Source organism: Hyperolius riggenbachi, chromosome 6 (assembly GCF_040937935.1).
Source record: "Hyperolius riggenbachi isolate aHypRig1 chromosome 6, aHypRig1.pri, whole genome shotgun sequence".
Classification (NCBI taxonomy): domain Eukaryota; kingdom Metazoa; phylum Chordata; class Amphibia; order Anura; family Hyperoliidae; genus Hyperolius; species Hyperolius riggenbachi.
The window spans coordinates 271,114,586-271,133,429 of NC_090651.1; the positions used below are offsets into that span (position 1 = coordinate 271,114,586).

At 44.6% G+C, this 18,844-nt stretch overlaps 1 protein-coding gene across 1 annotated transcript in view; it reads left to right on the forward strand.

The window, feature by feature from the left end:
- The window catches only part of REXO2 (RNA exonuclease 2), a 38,910-nt gene that overhangs the window by 8,209 nt on the left and 11,857 nt on the right, over positions 1 to 18,844 (forward strand). Inside the window, exons 2-3 of the mRNA XM_068240842.1 lie at positions 163 to 246; positions 5,273 to 5,350. Of these exons, the coding sequence (XP_068096943.1) occupies positions 163 to 246; positions 5,273 to 5,350 (162 nt within the window). The remainder of the gene's footprint in view (positions 1 to 162; positions 247 to 5,272; positions 5,351 to 18,844) is intronic.

An 18,844-nucleotide genomic window follows, 5' to 3' on the forward strand; every position in this document is an offset into this window, starting at 1 on the left:
CATCTTCCTGGGTTGTTGCAGTGAGTATGTTCAGTAGCTTTAGATTTGATGTTTACATCACTAAGAGCTAATCTATTGAGTGAAAAATTGCTTATGAGTACTCTTGTCATGCAAATCTATTTTTCTTTTTAATGCTCCGTGTGCATTATATTTGTGTTACAGATGACTGGGCTGGATATTAAAAAAGATGAAATAATAGAGATGGCATGTATAATAACTGACTCAGAGCTCAATATTCTTGCCGAGGTGAGTATAGTATATTTATTCTAATAAAGTTAACATACCGTACTTCATGTGGCTATGGGTTTTATGCAGAGATTGCATCCCTTTTAATGCATTTCTAAAACACACATAATGCATTTCTGTGGGCCTCCTGCAATTTCAGGAGGCATCTGAGATTCGGCAGTTAGTTTTCAGTACTACTTTAACTCGTGATTTTTCATTGATAATCCTTGCTACTGATGATCTAAAAACTCATGCGTATGTGTAAAATTGTGTGCAAGAAATAATTTGTGTTTCCTGACGCTACAAGTGTGAATCCTCGCTTGGTTTTCTCCCTAGAAATGATTTTATTGGTGAGGTTAAGCAGTAGCCAGATGATCAACAAGTGGCTGCATGGGGCAAATTCAGTCTTCCAAAGTTCCATGCTTCCCTATTGTGGCAACTTAAAGAGAACCCGTGACCAAGAATTGAACTTCATCCCAATCAGTAGCTGATACCCCCTTTCCCATGAGAAATCTATTCCTTTTCACAAACGGATCATCAGGGGGCTCTGTATGGCTGATGTTGTGGTGAAACCCCTCCCACAGGAAACTGTGAGGACCATGGTCCTGGCAGTTTCCTGTCTGTGAACTTCATTGCATTGTGGGAAATAGCTGTTTACAGCTGTTTCCAACTGCCAAAAAGCAAGCAGCAGCTACTTCTATTGACATCACCTGCCAGCAGTAAAAATGTCACATTTCTGTATAGGAAGATCTATGTATGTGATGAAACAACAAAACAGTATTTTGATTCCAAAGTTCAATATCACACTTTATTGTATCCAAAAAATCTTTTTTTCAAAAAGGTAAAAACCTTTTTTTATTTGGCAGTAAAAATTCTTCATAATATAAATGTAGAAGGTCATTCTATTTAGACAGGCAGACAGTATGTGTTATGTTTGATGAAACAGTACATTTCATGTTACATTACCTAGACTCTCTTCTTGTGTAGTATGTTAGACATATTAAGAGCAGCCAGGAGGGAAAGTGGGTTAAAAACCCAAAACCTACTACCAAGGTGGGGAACTAAAAAAAAATGGAGGAGGGGTGGCCTCTTACCTTCTTCAAGGATGACAAGCAATTAATGCCTTATGCCATCAGACTGTTATGCTGGCCCAAAGCTTTTTTTTTTTTTTTTTTTCTTTTTTTTTGTGAAGCTGTTACTTTGATCTGAGGATGCATGCCACATCCATGAAACACATACTTGTGTGTCTGAATAGACATATTTTTGCATTACTGTCATCCTTGGAGTAGGTAAGTCATTATTCTCCTCCGTTTTAAAACCGTTCTAAAATTTAGCTATTTTAATTGTTGGCGCGTCTTGCTCTAAAGGTCTAGTGCCACACTGTGTAATTCAATATGATCGGCGTGTGTACCCAGAATCTAAACCAGCCTTCGCAGAGAATCTAGTGTGTCCAGCTGCTCATGTTGCTGAAATTGTTGGCTGTGCACATTGTCCTCCTCCTTATTCCACCTGCCAGAAGCCACTCGATCGTGTTGTGCTCCACCCCCCCCCCCCCTTTGTTTTCACAAATCAAGGCTTTATTTTGAGTATTGCAAGCTGTATATACAATCTGGATAGTCAAATAATGTAGCGCAGTGTACACTTCTGTAGATATCAGGAATATAGTTTGCAGGTGAGATGCAAAGAGGCTTTACAACACCAAGTATGTAGTATACACTTACAGTGATTTGCAAAAGTATTCGGCCCCCTTGACGGCTTCCACATTTTGTCATATTACTGCCACAAACGTGAATCAATTTTATTGGAATTCCACGTGAAAGACCAATACAAAGTGGTGTACACGTGAGAAATGGAACGAAAATCATACATGATTCCAAACATTGTTTACAAATAACTGCAAAGTGGGGTGTGCATAATTATTCAGCCCACTTTGGTCTGAGTGCAGTCAGTTGCCCATAGACATTGCCTGATGAGTGGTAATGACTAAATAGAGTGCACCTGTGTGTAATCTAATGTCAGTACAAATACAGCTGCTCAGTGACGGCCTCAGAGGTTGTCTAAGGCCTAGTGCACACCAGAGCGTTTCGGCTGCGGTTTGCGATCCGCATGCTGGTGCGGATCTGCTTGGGTAATGTATTTCAATGGGCTTGTGCACACCAGAGAGGGAGGCGTTTTGCAGAAACGCATACTCCCGGGCTGCTGCAGATTTTGGATTGCGGATGCGTTTCTGCCTCAATGTTAAGTATAGGAAAAACGCAAACCGCTCTGAAAAATGGCACTTCAGAGCGGTTTGCCAGGCGTTTTTTGTTACAGTAGCTGTTCAGTAACAGCTTTACTGTAACAATACATGAAATCTACACCAAAAACGCTTCACAAAACCGCAAAATGCTAGCTGAAACGCTACAGAAAAAGAAGAAAAAGCGTTTCAAAATCTGCTAGCATTTTGCGGATCTGCTAGCGGTTTTTGGTGTGCACCAGGCCTAAGAGAATATTGGGAGCAACAACACCATGAAGTCCAAAGAACACACCAGACAGGTCAGGGATAAAGGTATTGAGAAATTTTAAAGCATGCTTAGGCTACAAAAAGATTTCCAAAGCCTTGAACATCCCACGGAGCACTGTTCAATCGATCATTCGGAAATGGAAGGAGTATGGCACAACTGTAAACCTACCAAGACGAGGCCATCTACCTAAACTCACAGGCCGAACAAGGAGAGTGCTGATCAGAAATGCAGTTAAGAGGTCCATGGTGACACTGGACGAGCTGCAGAGATCTACAGCTCAGGGAATCTGTCCATAGGACAACTATTAGTCGTGCACTGCACAAAGTTAACCTTTATGGAAGAGTGGCAAGAAAAAGCTATTGTTAACAGAAAAGCATAAGAAGTCCCGTTTGCAGTTTGCCACAAGCCATGTGGGGGACACAGCAAACATGTGGAAGAAGGTGCTCTGGTCAGATGAGACCAAAATTGAACTTTTTGGCCAAAATGCAAACCGCTATGTGTGGCAGAAAACTAACACTGCACATCACTATGAACACACCATCCCCACTGTCAAATATGGTGGTGGAAGTATCATGCTCTGGGGGTGCTTCTCTTCAGCAGGGACAGGGAAGCTGGTCAGAGTTGATGGGAAGATGGATGGAGCCAAATACAGGGCAATCTTGAAAGAAAACCTCTTGGAGTCTGCAAAAGACTTGAGACTGGGGCGGAGGTTCACCTTCAAGCAGGACAACGACCCTAAACATAAAGCCAGGGCAACAATGGAATGGTTTAAAATAGAACGTATCGATGTGTTAGGGCCCGTTTCCACTCTCGCGGAAACGGCCGCGAATCCGCAGTTTCCCCGCAGGCAAATCGCGCGGGGAAACTCTGCCATAGGGGATAACGGCGCCGCCGGCCGAATCGCTTGCAGTAGCGATTCGGCCGGAAACCCCCACAGAATTCGCGGCGGAGGCTGCGATTCCCATAGCCGTGCATGGCACGGCTGATGGGAATCGCCTGCGATCCCGCTCAGTGGCGGCGTGCGTCTACGAGACGCACGCCGCACTAGTGGAAACGAGCCCTTAGAATGGCCCAGTCAAAGTCCAGATCTAAATCCAATTGAGAATCTGTGGCAAGATCTGAAAACTGCTGTTCACAAACGCTGTCCATCCAATCTGACTGAGCTGGAGCTGTTTTGCAAAGAATAGGCAAGGATTTCAGTCTGTAGATGTGCAAAGCTGGAAGAGACATACCCTAAAAGACTGGCAGCTGTAATTGCAGCAAAAGGTGGTTCTACAAAGTATTGACTCGGGGCTGAATAATTACGCACACCCCACTTTGCAGTTATTTTTTTTTTTTTTTTTTTAAATGTTTGGAATCCTGTATGATTTTCGTTCCACTTCTCACGTGTACGCTTCTTTGTATTGGTCTTTCACGTGGATTTCCAATAAAATTGATTTATGTTTGTGGCAGTAATATAACAAAATGTGGAAAACTTCAAGTGGGCCGAATACTGTATGTACCTTATCAAGCCAAAGTTATATACTGTACACTTGTTCCCAAGATTTGACATACAGATATTGATTCGTGTGGGCCTTGTAACATCATATCCAGCAGGATACCCTGTGACTTGCATATTTCAGCGTTCTCTCCTCTTGTCCCATGTTTTGTTAAATTTGGCTGGATTTCCCCTATATGCACATAATTTTCCAGCAAGCAAACAACTGGGTAGTATACGATACACATCTATATGCCTGTTTTTATTTTACTGCCTGCTGTTCTGAGAGATGAGTCTGGGGTATGGAAAAGATGCGAATACATTTTTTCCTTTCCCCATTTAGAAGTTTGCTGTTTTTAAAGGGATTCTCTGGGGGGGGGGGGTTGAAAATAAAATCTGACACTTACCTGGGGCTTCTTTTAGCCCCCTGTAGCTGTCTTGTCCTCCTCCGATCACCCGTTCCCCCGCCGCCAGCACCGGGCTATTCGTCTAACAAGCCGAATAAAGCGCGCTCGCGTCATCGGGAGCTTACAGCGCAGGAACAGTACGAAGGCTTCTTGTACTGCTACAGGGGGCTGGTAGAAGCCCCAGGTAAGTGTCTGTTTTTTTTTGTTTTTTTTTCAACCCACGGGAACCCCTTTAAGCTCTCCTTCAAGACAGTAGGTGAGTGGCATACAATTGCCCTCATTCCAGGCATCTCTAGCAGCTCTGTAGGTGTAGAAGAGCTCAGGTCTGTTTAGCTGGTGCTTTATATGAGGTGGGTTAGATTTTGTTCCAAGGTGATCCTAAAAGGCTTGCAAGTTGCATGAATTGGCATGTAAGTGGTCCAAACTTGCACATCTGAGTTTTTTTTTTTTTTTCTTTTTTACTTTCCTCTGCTAGTATTGCATCATTTTCTAACTGGACTGGTGAGTGCAAGTGTCAGTTTACCAGCTTACTGAGCATGTGCAGTTTTCATTCCTGATCCTAGTGCACCTAACAAAATGTAGAACATCTTTTGCAGTAGCATTGCGTGTAATACAGAGATGTTTGAAATAATTATTCAGGACTATTCTTTTAACGACAGGGTCCTAACTTAATTATAAAGCAACCTGATGAGCTACTGGATGGCATGTCTGAATGGTGTAAAGAGCATCATGGACAGGTAAGATGTGTAGATGATAGCAGGTCAATATTTTATTGACAAACTTAATGTCAATCATGGTTTAAACAGTTTATTCTCTACTATTGCTAAGGTCTGGTGTAGTTTTTATAGTGTAATGATTAATTACTATTTTTTAGTTTATTTTAATTAATGTTTATTTTTCCGGTCCCCCCTCGGTGTCCTTGTTCCAGCGCTGTCACCCCGTTTTTAGATATTTGACTAACTGGTGGAATGCGCCTTTAGGGATCCTCAGATGGCTGTCTTTGGAAACATGTGGGAACACAAATGTTTCTGGAGGTGGCAAATTTGAACAGGGGACAGCACTGGAACGAGAGGTCAGGGGAGCCTCTATAACCTAGGTTCCCAACACATGGTATGCATATCCCAGGGGGTACTTGGTTGGGGTTCAGCTGGGGTACTTAAAGTTGCCATGATCAATCTATTAACTGATCAAGGTTTTAGGACGTAGATTCTACGTCCTAATTAGCCCCCCCTGTGTGTTCTAGGACGTAGAATCTGTGTCCTGCACAGTTACGTGAATGGAAAAGTGAATGATTGTTGCTGTTAGCTAGCAACAATCATTCAATAAAGTTAAAAAAAAAAAGTTGTAAAAGTGAAAAAAAAAAGTGACATAGTACCAATAAAATAAAGTGTTTTTTTTTTTTTTTTAATGCCCCATTAATTTTTAACCCAAACCTAGCCTATTAATCCATTATTAAAGGGACTCCGAGCAGTGCAGAAACTATGGAAAGATGCATATAATTTTAAAGCTCTCTTTCTCCTCTTTCCAATGATATATAAACCGCCGCCCTACGCCTTTTAGTTTTCGCTATTTTCATGATTGGAATTGCCACGGCTGCGATTTCGATCGCGAAAAATAGAGAACTAAAAGGCGTAGGGCGACGATTTAGGGGTCGTCAGAAAGAGAGCTTTAAAATGATATCCATCTTTCCATAGTTACATTGTATTACACAGGGCGACCTTTTCCTAAAGTCAGTAACTCCATTCTGCTGAATGGAGCTGCTGACTTTAAAGAGTAACTGTCAGGCTGCAGAAGCTAATTTAAACCTCTATTCTCCTGTGTTAAACAGTTTAGAAGGAAGCCCAAAAGCAATTAGTGAAGATAAAAATCTCAGTTACCTTTGATGTGTGCTTATCAGCAAGGCTGTTATTCTTAAGAAGACGCAAGCCGCATACCATACTGCAAAGCATTCTGGGGCTCTCCCCTCGGCTGCTAATGAGACATTACAGCAGCTTGTAATCGCGGGCAGAGTACACTGCAGGAGTCAGCTATTGTTCCTAGCCACATGGCTCATTAATATTCACTGCACACTGTGTTGTTCAAGTACAAGCTTATCTGTGATCAGGAAGCAGGCAGGACATGACGACACATTTGACAGAAAAACATGGAGCCTGCCATGAGCTGTCAGGAGCATCTATCTCTGCATATACTATATACAAATTCTGTGAAATCCAAACGTGGACAGTGAAATGCATATGTAATGTAAGTACAGCCAATCTTTAGCTACTGATATATGTGTTTATTTTCTCTGAGACCTTATACCTAACAGCTCCTCTTTAAGAAAAAGTCACCCTGTGTAATACAATGTAACTATGGAAAGATGGATATCATTTTAAAGCTCTTTCTGACGACCCCTAAATCGTCGCCCTACGCCTTTTAGTTCTCTATTTTCGCGATCGAAATCGCAGCCGTGGCAATTTCAGTCGCGAAAACTAAAAGGCGTAGGGTGGCGGTTTATATATCATTGGAAAGAGGAGAAAGAGAGCTTTAAAATGAAATGTATCTTTCCATAGTTTTTGCACTGCTCGGAGTCCCTTTAACCCCTACAATACCTAAACCTGTTTATAAACGTTTAATGACTACTGCCAGTAGCGATCGGATGCAATCGCTAGGGCGAAAACCTAGTGTTGCATCTGTACTGCTCTATGCCCCCTGAACTGTCGCCTTAGCGAACGCATTCGATCGCCACAGACGCGGATTGGGGATAACAGTCCATCACATGCTCAGCTAGAAGTAAAATGTGGCATATGGGGTATCATTTAATCGGGAAGGGCCAAATAATTTATTTGTAAAAGTTTTTTTTATAACTGTGGAATGTAGTAGAGAGAGGACGAAGCCGGCACCATCAATCGTATCAATGCTCTTTTATTGGAATTAAAACATGCATACAGCCAATATGCGACGTTTCGAGGCAAATAAGCCCCTTTCTCAAGCTGAGCTGTGCATGATCAAAACACTTAATGAACAAACGGACTTATATATACACAACATGGAAAAAAGGCAGCCAGCCAATCAGCAATTGCTGATGCAGATATCAACCAATCAAATCAGGTCCTACCTAGTGGACCTGATGGGAAACCACAGTGCTGCCTACCTGATAGGATCATACGAAATGGAGTCTGTTCACTTCCCCCCCTACGTCAGTCCCACGTGAGGCAAACGGCTACTCTTTGCTGGGCTGAGAGTGCGGAAACTGGTCTCCGCCAAGACGCGCCCCCGGCGGACCTGAGAGGAGACATCCCGCACTACGTAGAGGGAGAGGGCGGCGAAGGCCAACTCCCCTTCCGCCCAGCAACTAGTGACGTGAGCGGACAGATGGCCGCTCATTCGTCACTATAGATGTAAATAGAGAGCCAATGTGTCCGCCCCCAGTGGAAGGAAGAGCGTGTGTCTGTTGTCTAGCAACAGCACCGCTCATTCACAGCGTGTCATGTGTTTCTAAACACGTTATAGTGTGAGCTACATGGTTAAAGGATTTTCTGCTGCAAGCAGAAGTAAATATACTTTGATAGAAAATGTATGTGAAGCCTAACAGTCCATAAGGGCAGGATGAATGGGGTGAGCATATGTAGTTATATTGCAGGACAAGCAAGATTACACTAAAGGGCACAAGGGAAAAAAAAAGAAATAAGGAAAAATAAAAATAGAAAATAATGAAAAAGAGGAGAAAGTAAATAAAAGGAATAAATGAGGAGAATAAGGGTAAAGGGACTTCTGCTTGCAGCAGAAAATCCTTTAACCATGTAGCTCACACTATAACGTGTTTAGAAACACATGACACGCTGTGAATGAGCGGTGCTGTAGCGTTAACAAACTATGGTGCAAAAAGTGAATTTTCCCATTTTGAAGCATCTCTGACCACCTGTCATATTTCATGAGGTGCTAGAATTCCAGGATAGTATAAATACCCCCCAACTGACCCCATTTTGGAAAGAAGACATCCCAAAGTATTCACTGAGAGGCATAGTGAGTTCATTGAAGATATTAATTTTTGTCACAAGTTAGCGGAAAATGACACTTTGTGACAAAAAAAGTTTCCATTTCTTCTAACTTGTGACAAAAAAAAATGAAATCTGCCATGGACTCACCATGCCCCTCTCTGAATACCTTGAAGTGTCTACTTTCCAAAATGGTGTAATTTGTGGGGTGTGTTTACTGTCCTGGCATTTTGGGGGGTGCTAAATTCTAAGCACCCCTGTAAAGCCTAAAGGTGCTCATTGGACTTTGGGCCCCTTAGCGCAGTTAGGCTGCAAAAAAGTGCCACACGTGGTATTGCCGTACTCAGGAGAAGTAGTATAATGTGTTTTGGGGTGTATGTTTACACATACCCATGCTGGGTGGGAGAAATATCTCTGTAAATGACAATGTATATATGTATATAGATATAGATATAGATAGATATATAGATATATTTTTTTTATTTTATTTTTTATTTTTTTACACTTAATTGTCCATTTACAGAGAGATTTCTCCCACCCAGCAAAACACATTATACTACTTCTTCCGAGTACGGCGATACCACATGTGTGGCACTTTTTTGCACCCTAACTGCGCTAAGGGGCCCAAAGTCCAATGAGTACCTTTAGGATTTCACAGGTCACTTTGAGACATTTCTTTTCAAGACTACTCCTCACGGTTTAGGGCAATATAATAGCTTGGCGGATGAGCTTTTTGTCCCTAGGCCTTCTCAAAGGACTAGAGGACCTGATCTGCGCATGGAGGAAAAACGTTTTAGCCATTTATTTAGGAAAGGGTTCTTTACAGTAAGAGTGATTAAGATGTGGAATGCATTGCCACAGGAAGTCGTTATGGCAAACTCTATACCTGAATTTAAAGGGGGCTTAGATGCTTTCCTTGCGTTGAAAGACATCCATGGCTACAATTACTAGGTAATGCCTAATGTTGATCCAGGGATTTTTATCTGATTGCCATTTGGAGTCAGGAAGGATTTTTTTCCCTTTTGGGGCTAATTGGACCATGCCTTGTAAGGGTTTTTTCGCCTTCCTCTGGATCAGCAGGAATATGTGAGGGAGCAGGCTGGAGTTGTACTTTGTACTGGTTGAACTCGATGGACGTATGTCTTTTTTTTTTTCAACCATAATAACTATGTAACTATAGGAACACCACAAGCGACCCCATTTTAGAAAGAAGACACCCCCAAGGTATTCCGTTAGGTGTATGGTGAGTTCATAGATTTTATTTTTTGTCACAAGTTAGCAGAAATTGATTTTTTTTTTTTCACAAAGTGTCATTTTCCACTAATTTGTGACAAAAATAATATCTTCTATGAACTCGTCATACACCTAACAGAATACCTTGGGGTGTCTTCTTTCTAAAATGGGGTCACTTGTGGGGTTCCTATACTGCCCTGGCATTTTAGGGGCCCAAAACCGTGAGGAGTAGTCTGGAAACCAAATGCTTCAAAATGACTGTTCAGGGGTATAAGCATCTGCAAATTTTGATGACAGGTGGTCTATGAGGGGCCGAATTTTGTGGAACCGGTCATAAGCAGGGTGGCCTCTTAGATGACAGGTTGTATTGGCACTGAAGTGCAGGATGTTCTCAAATCGTGACCTGGACATGGCATCAGAGAACATGGGCATGTGATGTATTGGGTGCGTAAACCAATAAGGCCGCAATACATTCTTTTTGACTAGACCCATGTTAAGGAGAAGGCCCCAAAAAAATGTTACGTTCGGAAACTTGGAGTGGTTTCCACCGAAAAGGCTGGGCATGGTAGCTTCTTGGATTGGCGGTTGTGTATTGTGTGGCATAACGGTTGGTCTCAGTCACAATTAAGTCGTAGAAACCAGCAGTGATCAGAAAAAAAAATTCTGTCACTGCGGTTGGGCGGGTGAGGGTTTGGCCGAGTAATCGGGAGCCCACACGGGGCAAATTAGGGCCTGATCTGATGGGTAGGTGTGCTAGGGGGTGACAGGTGATTGATAGGTGTCTCAGGGTGTGATTAGAAGGGGGAATAGATGCAAGAAATGCACTGGGGAGGTGATCAGGGTGGGTCTGAGGGCTATTTGAGGGTGTGGGCGGGTGATTTGGGTACCCGCGAGGGGCAGATGAGGGTCTGATCTGATGGGTATGATAGGTAGCAGTGACAGGGGGTGATGGGTGATTAGAGGGTAGAACAGATGTAAATAATGCACTGGGGAGGTGATAAGGGGGGGGGTCTGAGGGCAATCTGAGGGTGTAGCGGGTGTTTGGGTGCCCTCAAGGGGCAGATTAGGGTCTGATCTGATGGGTAGCAGTGATAGGGGGTGATTGATGAGTAATTCGTGGGCGTTTAGAGGAGAGAACCGATGTAAACAATGCACTTGGGAGGTGATCTGACGGCGGGTCTGTGGGCGATATGATGGTGTGGGTGGGTGATCAGATGCCTGCAAGGGGCAGGTTAGGGGCATATCTGACGGGTGGCAGTTACAGGGGGTGTTTAATGGGTGATTGACAGGTCATCAGTGGGTTATTACAGGGGGGATAGATGCATACAGTACATAGGGGGATGTCTGGGGGGGGGGGGGTCTGAGAGATTCTGAGGGGTGGGGGGTGATCAGGAGCCCCCAGGGGGCAGTTAAGGACATTAAAAAAATAGCGTTGACAGATAGTGACAGGGAGTGATTGATGGGTGATTGGGTGCAAACAGTGGTCTGGGCAGGGAGGGGTCTGAGGGGCGCTGTGGGCAATCAGGGGGCAGGGGGGGCCGGATCAGTGTGTTTGGGTGCAGACTAGGGTGGCTACAGCCTGCCCTGGTGGTCCCTCGAACACTGGGACCACCAGGGCAGGAGGCAGCCTGTATAATAATAAGCTTTGTATACATTACAAAGCGTATTATACGCTTTTCATGCGGCGATCGTGGGGTTAACAACCCGCCGGCGCTTCCGAACGGCCGGCGGGTTGTCGTCGCGGGTGGGCGGAGCCAGTTGCTGGGGGCAGCGCGCATCACCAGTGACACGATCTCTCCCCGCGCATGCCGAAAGGACCCGCCGCCGATGGGCGTATTGCGGTCCTTTCAGCGTCCACTTTGCTGCCGCCCATCGGCTGTGGGTGGTCGGCAAGTGGTTAAGGTGTAAAAACCGTGAAATGAGAACCAGTTAAAGTAAGTTTAGAGACTAAGAAGAATAAACATTTTATATGAGTAAACCTGAATAAGTATTTATAGAAATGAAAAGCTTTAAAGGGGTTCTATAATGTAAAAAAACAAACTGACACTTTCCTGGGGCTTCTATCGGCCCCCTGCAGTGGGCAGTTGTCATGTTCCTCACCGTCCTACAATCCTCCGTTCCCCGCCACCGGCACCAGTCAATTATTCATCTAATTAGACGAATGTTCGCTTCCACTCACATCTCCGGGAGCCTCCCCGGAGACACAGCAGGAGTGAGCATAGCCACGCAGTTGTGTCAGATAGCTAAGGGGACCGGCAGCGGGGAACGGAGGATCGTAGGAGGACGGTGCGGGACATTACAGCTGCAGGGGGCTGATAGAAGCTCCAAGAAAGTGTCAGTTTTTGTTGTAATAATCCACAGAACCCCTTTAAAGAGAACCAGAGAGGAAGCACCCTCTTGTATTTTACCTTATAAATCAGTGGGATCATGACAGTAAACAACTAATCTGCTCTTTGTTTCATTGTTCTCTGTTTAAACTGACTGTTATCACCTCTAAGAATCCCCGACTGAGCACTCAGTCTAGCTTTGCTACGGAAAGATTATAGCTCAGTCTGTCTTCTCTGGTGTCTTTTCAAGCCCAAGCCTGCCCCCTTGTGGCTCTGCTATAATGACTCAGCTATAATTATTCCCTGCAAAGCCAGACTGAATGCTCAGTCCGGGATTCTTATCACAGCTGATAACAGACACTTTTAGCAGTGAGGATGAAACAGAGCATGGTAAGCGTTTTCTCTTATGTTCTTACTGATATATATGGTAAAATACACAAGGGTGCTTCGTCTCTGGTTCCCTTTAAGGAATGCATCAATGCAGTAATTTCTTTGCAATTATGGAAAGCTGTAAATCTATATATATTCTATTTAGGGGTATTTGAGATGTTAGCCACAATAATGGGGTACAAGCAAAGTCATTGAGAAGGGGGTATATGTTATAATAATGTTGAGAAACACTGCTCTATAGGTCCCAGCGCTTTCCCTCTCCATAGGTGAGTATCTGCCTTTTTTTTACGCACAGCTGCTTCAGTATTGCCTTGACCACTTCACCACTAAGGGCTCATTCACACTAGAGCGGTTTGCCAGCAATTTCGGCAAAACGCTCAAGCGCTAACGCTTTTGAAAGCGCTAGTGCTATGACACCCTATGGGCCCGTTCTTACTTGGGCAATTTGCGTTAATTGCTGGCGATTAATGCTAAACGCAAACGTGTAGCCTGCACCATTTTCAGGTGATTTCCCGGCAATCACGTTTCAGTGCTATAGAAGCGCTAAAAGCGGTCGCGGAAAAATCGCTGCAGTGTCTAGTGGTTTTGTTTTTTTTTTCGCGTGAAATCGTGGAAAAATCTGCAGTTTTGCGCTTTTAAGTGTGAATGGGCCCTAAGGGATTTTTCCCTTAAAGGACAACTGTAGTGAGAGGTATGTGGCGGCTGCCATATTTATTTCCTTTTAAGCAATACCCTTTGCCTGGCTATCCTGCTGATCCTCTGCCTCTAATACTTTTAGCCATAGACCCTGAACAAGCATGCAGCAGATCAGGTGTTTCTGACATTGTCAGAAGAGTATCTGCATGCTTGTTTCTGGTGTTATTCAGTCACTGCTGCAGCCAAATAGATTAGCAGGGCTGCCAGGCAACTGGTATTGTTTAAAAGGAAATAAATATGGCAGCCTCCACATACCTCTTGCTACAGTTGTCCTTTAACTACCCTAAGACCGCCTCACGCCAATGGGCGTGACCGCAGCGGCAGCCCCAGGTCCCCCTAACTCCAATTGGCATCAGGTCCTGGAGCTGGCTTGTGCAGGAGATCGCGCACAGGCTGCGCGTGCATCTCCTGCTCGGAAGGTGGAGGTTCCACTCCGTCTTCAGTCTCCTAGCAGCGATCGCCGCTTGGGAGACTGCATTGCGATCCTCAGCAGCCCTGTACTTCGGACAGCCGTGTGACACGGCTGTCCCCTCCATTGGCTCCAGAGTGATCAGCTGCCATAGGCTGAAGCCTATGACAGCCGATCACCGTGATTGGCTGACATGGGGAGGGAGGGTGGCTAACATTTAAGCAAAATACCGTTTCTATGGGAAAAAAAAAATACAATAAATATGTGGCAAAAAAAATATACATCTGGGGGGTGATCAGACCCCACCAACAGAAAGCTCTGTTGGTGGGGAGAAAAGGGGGGGGGGGATTACTTGTGCTGTCTTGTGTGGCCCTGCAGTGAGCCCTGAAAGCTGCAGTGGCCATTTTAGTAAAACATGGCCTGGTCTTTAGGGGGGGGGGGGGGGGGTAGTAATCTCTTTTCAGTCTCCAAAAAAAGACTTTTTATTTTTTGGCATGCCACAGTTTTATTTTATATTTAAATCTAGTTTTTAAGTTTTTACTTACTTTTAAGTTTCGTTGTCTCTGCTCAATGACCCCTTCATTGAAGTATGTCGGAGCTCAAATCTATGAATTATTGACCCTTTTTATCTGTTTTCTGCTCTCAGAAGCCATTTACTCACAGGAAAGTGTTTTATGGCTGTAATTACTTATCAGTGAGGGTTATATAAACTTACTTGCATACCTAATGTTTACGTTTTTCAGGCAAAGAAAGAAAGGAACACAGCCTAGTTATTTGTGTGCTTGGCGCTGTACGCCTGTCTATCTCATCCATGTTACGTCACCTCTGTTGTCTTTTAAAAACCACAGCAATTTTCACGCTCCACCCATGTATTCACCAATAACTCACTCCCTATCACACTAAATCTATAGATTGTTGTTTTGTTTTGTTTTTCAACACAGATTAGGCTTTCTTTGGGTGGTACTCTTTGCAAATAATTTTTTTTATATTCATTTTAAAGGGAATACGAGAAAATTCATTATTTCTTAGTTTTCAGCTATTATAGTTTTTAAAATAAAATGTGCTACTGTAGATAAAATCCTCACATTTTATTTGCCCATTTTTAAATGTTTACATTGTGTCTCGAATACAATGTATGGTGACAATATTTTATTTGGAAATACAGGTGTTTTTTCTGTTTAGTGATTCTTTGTACCTTATCAATAATTACAAGCCCTCAATTGCAAAAATAACAGCTTTTTTAATCTGCATCATGAGGGAATATTACGGAGTCCCCAAGGTAACTTTTTATGTTGTCACTTTTATTTAAGTGTTTTTTTATTTTGATAACTATGGGAGCGAGAAGAATGGGTTAATAACTAATGGGGGATTTTTTTTAATGTTTAATGTGTCTTTTTTTTACTTTTTGGCCACTAGATGACCCCACACTATCCTGTTTACTGAGAAGTACACAGGCCGTAATCACACACTTGTAAATACAAGGCTACATGTATGTACATCGGGCATGGGCAAACTCGGCCCTCCAGCTGTTATGGAACTACAAGTCCCACAATGCATTTGCCTTTGAGTCATGACTGTGGCTGTCAGACTCCTGCAATGCATTGTGGGACTGGTAGTTCCGTAACAGCTGGAGGGCTGAGTTTGCCCATGCCTGATCTACACCCTTGTTAAAGTGGCACTGTTGTGAAAAATGTTAACATTTAAAATATGTGCAAACATAAATAAATAGGAAGTACATTTTTTTTTTTTCCAGAGTAAAATGAGCCATAAATTACTTTTCTCCTGTTTGTCACTTACAGTAGGTAATAGAAATCTGACAGAAGTGACAGGTTTTGGACTAGTCCATCTCTTCTTAGGGGATTCTCAGCAAGGCTTTTATTCTTTATAAAGATATTGCCTAAAAAGGATTTAAACAATGATGCTGGCCAGCTTCCCTGCTTGCTACACAGTTGTTTTTTTTGGCAGTAGGACAGAGCAACTGCCATTCACTAAGTGCTTTTGAAAATAAGTCCCTGAGAATCCCCTATGAAGAAATGGACTAGTCCAAAACCTGTCGCTTCTCTCAGATTTCTACTACCCACTGTAAGTGACATCAACATAGGAGAAAGGTAATTTATGGCTCATTTTACTCTGGAAAAAAATGTACTTATTTGTATATGTTTGCACATATTTTAAATGTTACAATTTTTCGCCATGGTGCCCCTTCAAGTGTAGTCTAGCCACATAACGACCGCCCCCAGCCGATGGGCGGCGGCAAAGTCTGGGCCCAAACGACCGCAATACGCCCATCGGCGGGGGCGGCTGCGGGAGTGGCTATGCGGCGATCGCGTCATTCGTGACGCGATCAGCCGCCGGGGACTGGCTCCGCCCCCCGTTCGCCGTAACCCGCCGGCCGTTCGGAAGCGCCGGCGGGTTACTGGCATCCGGATCGCCGCTGCAACAGTGTATAATAGGCTTTGTAATGTATACAAAGCCTATTATACTGGCTGCCTCCTGCCCTGGTGGTCCCAGTGTCCGAGGGACCACCAGGGCAGGCTGCAGCCACCCTAGTCTGCACCAAACACACTGATTTCCCCCCCCCCCTGCCCCCTGATCGCCCACAGCACCCCTCAGACCCCCCCCCTGCCCACCCCCCAGACCACTGTTTGCACCCAGTCACCCTCCTAATCACCCATCAATCACTCCCTGTCACTATCTGTCAACGCTATTTTTTTTTTAAGTCCCTAATCTGCCCCCTACTCCCTCCTGATCACCCCCCCACCCCTCAGATTCTCCCCAGACCCCCCCCAGACCCCCCCCCCCCCGTGTACTGTATGCATCTATCCCCCCTGATCACCTGTCAATCACCTGTCAATCACCTGTCAATCACCTGTCAATCACCCGTCAATCACCCCCTGTCACTGCCACCCATCAATCAGCCCCTGATCTGCCCCTTGCGGGCAATCTGATCACCCCCCCACACCAATAGATCGCCCGCAGATCCGACATCAGATCACCTCCCAAATCCATTGTTTACATCTATTCTCTCCTCTAAACACCCACTAATTACCCATCAATCACCCCCTATCACCACCTGTCACTGTTACCCATCAGATTAGACCCTAATCTGCCCCTTGCGGGCACCCAATCACCTGCCCACACGCTCAGATTGCCCTCAGACCCCCCCCTTATCAATTCGCCCGTGCAATATTTACATCTGTTCTCCCTGTAATAACCCACTGATTACCTGTCAATCACCCATCAATCACCCCCTGTCACTGCCACCCATCAATCACCCCCTGTCACTGCCACCCATCAATCAGCCCCTAACCTGCCCCTTGCGGGCAATCTGATCACCCACCCACACCAATAGATCGCCCGCAGATCCGACATCAGATCACCTCCCAAATCCATTGTTTACATCTATTCTCTCCTCTAAACACCCACTAATTACCCATCAATCACCCCCTATCACCACCTGTCACTGTTACCCATCAGATTAGACCCTAATCTGCCCCTTGCGGGCACCCAATCACCTGCCCACACGCTCAGATTGCCCTCAGACCCCCCCCTTATCAATTCGCCCGTGCAATATTTACATCTGTTCTCCCCTGTAATAACCCACTGATTACCTGTCAATCACCCATCAATCACCCCCTGTCACTGCCACCCATCAATCACCCCCTGTCACTGCCACCCATCAATCAGCCCCTAACCTGCCCCTTGCGGGCAATCTGATCACCCACCCACACCAATAGATCGCCCGCAGATCCGACATCAGATCACCTCCCAAATCCATTGTTTACATCTATTCTCTCCTCTAAACACCCACTAATTACCCATCAATCACCCCCTATCACCACCTGTCACTGTTACCCATCAGATTAGACCCTAATCTGCCCCTTGCGGGCACCCAATCACCCGCCCACACCTCAGAACGCCCTCAGACCCCAGCCCTGATCACCTCGCCAGTGCATTGCTTGCATCTATTTCCCCCCTCTAATCACACCTTGAGACACCCATCAATCACCTCCTGTCACCCCCTAGCACACCTACCCATCAGATCAGGCCCTAATTTGCCCCGTGTGGGCTCCTGATCACTCGGCCAAACCCTCAGATCCCCCTCAGACCCCCTTCCGATCACCTCCCCAGTGCATTGATTGCATCTATTTTCCCCTCTAACCGCCCCCTGAGACACCCATCAATCACCTCCTGTCACCCCCCTAGCACTCCTATCCATCAGATCAGGCCCAATACATCCTGTCATCTAAGAGGCCACCCTGCTTATGACCGATTCCACAAAATTTGCCCCCTCATAGACCACCTGTCATCAAAATTTGCAGATGCTTATACCCCTGAACAGTCATTTTGAGAAATTTGGTTTCCAGACTACTCACAGTTTTGGGCCCGTAAAATGCCAGGGCAGTATAGGAACCCCACAAGTGACCCCATTTTAGAAAGAAGACACCCCAAGGTATTCTGTTAGGTGTATGATGAGTTCATAGAATATTTTATTTTTTGTCAAAAGTTAGCGGAAATTGGATTGTTATTGTTTTTTTCACAAAGTGTCATTTTTCACTAACTTGTGAGAAAAAATAAAATCTTCTATGAACTCACCATACCCCTAACGGAATACCTTGGGGTGTCTTCTTTCTAAAATGGGGTCACTTGTGGGGTTCCTATACTGCCCTGGCATTTTAGGGGCCCTAAACCGTGAGGAGTAGTCTAGAAAACAAATGCCTCAAAATGACCTGTGAATAGGACGTTGGGCCCCTTAGCGCACCTAGGCTGCAAAAAAGTGTCACACATGTGGTATCGCCATACTCAGGAGAAGTAGTATAATGTGTTTTGTGGTGTATTTTTACACATACCCATGCTGGGTGGGAGAAATCTCTCTGTAAATGGACAATTGTGTGTAAAAAAAATCAAAAATGTGTCATTTACAGAGATATTTCTCCCACCCAGCATGGTTATATGTAAAAATACACCACAAAACACATTATACTACTTCTTCTGAGTACGGCGATACCACATGTGTGACACTTTTTTGCAGCCTAACTGTGCTAAGGGGCCCAAAGTCCAATGAGTACCTTTAGGATTTCACAGGTCATTTTGAGACATTTGGGTTCAAGACTACTCCTCACGGTTTAGGGCCCCTAAAATGCCAGGGCAGTATAGGAACCCCACAAGTGACCCCATTTTAGAAAGAAGACACCCCAA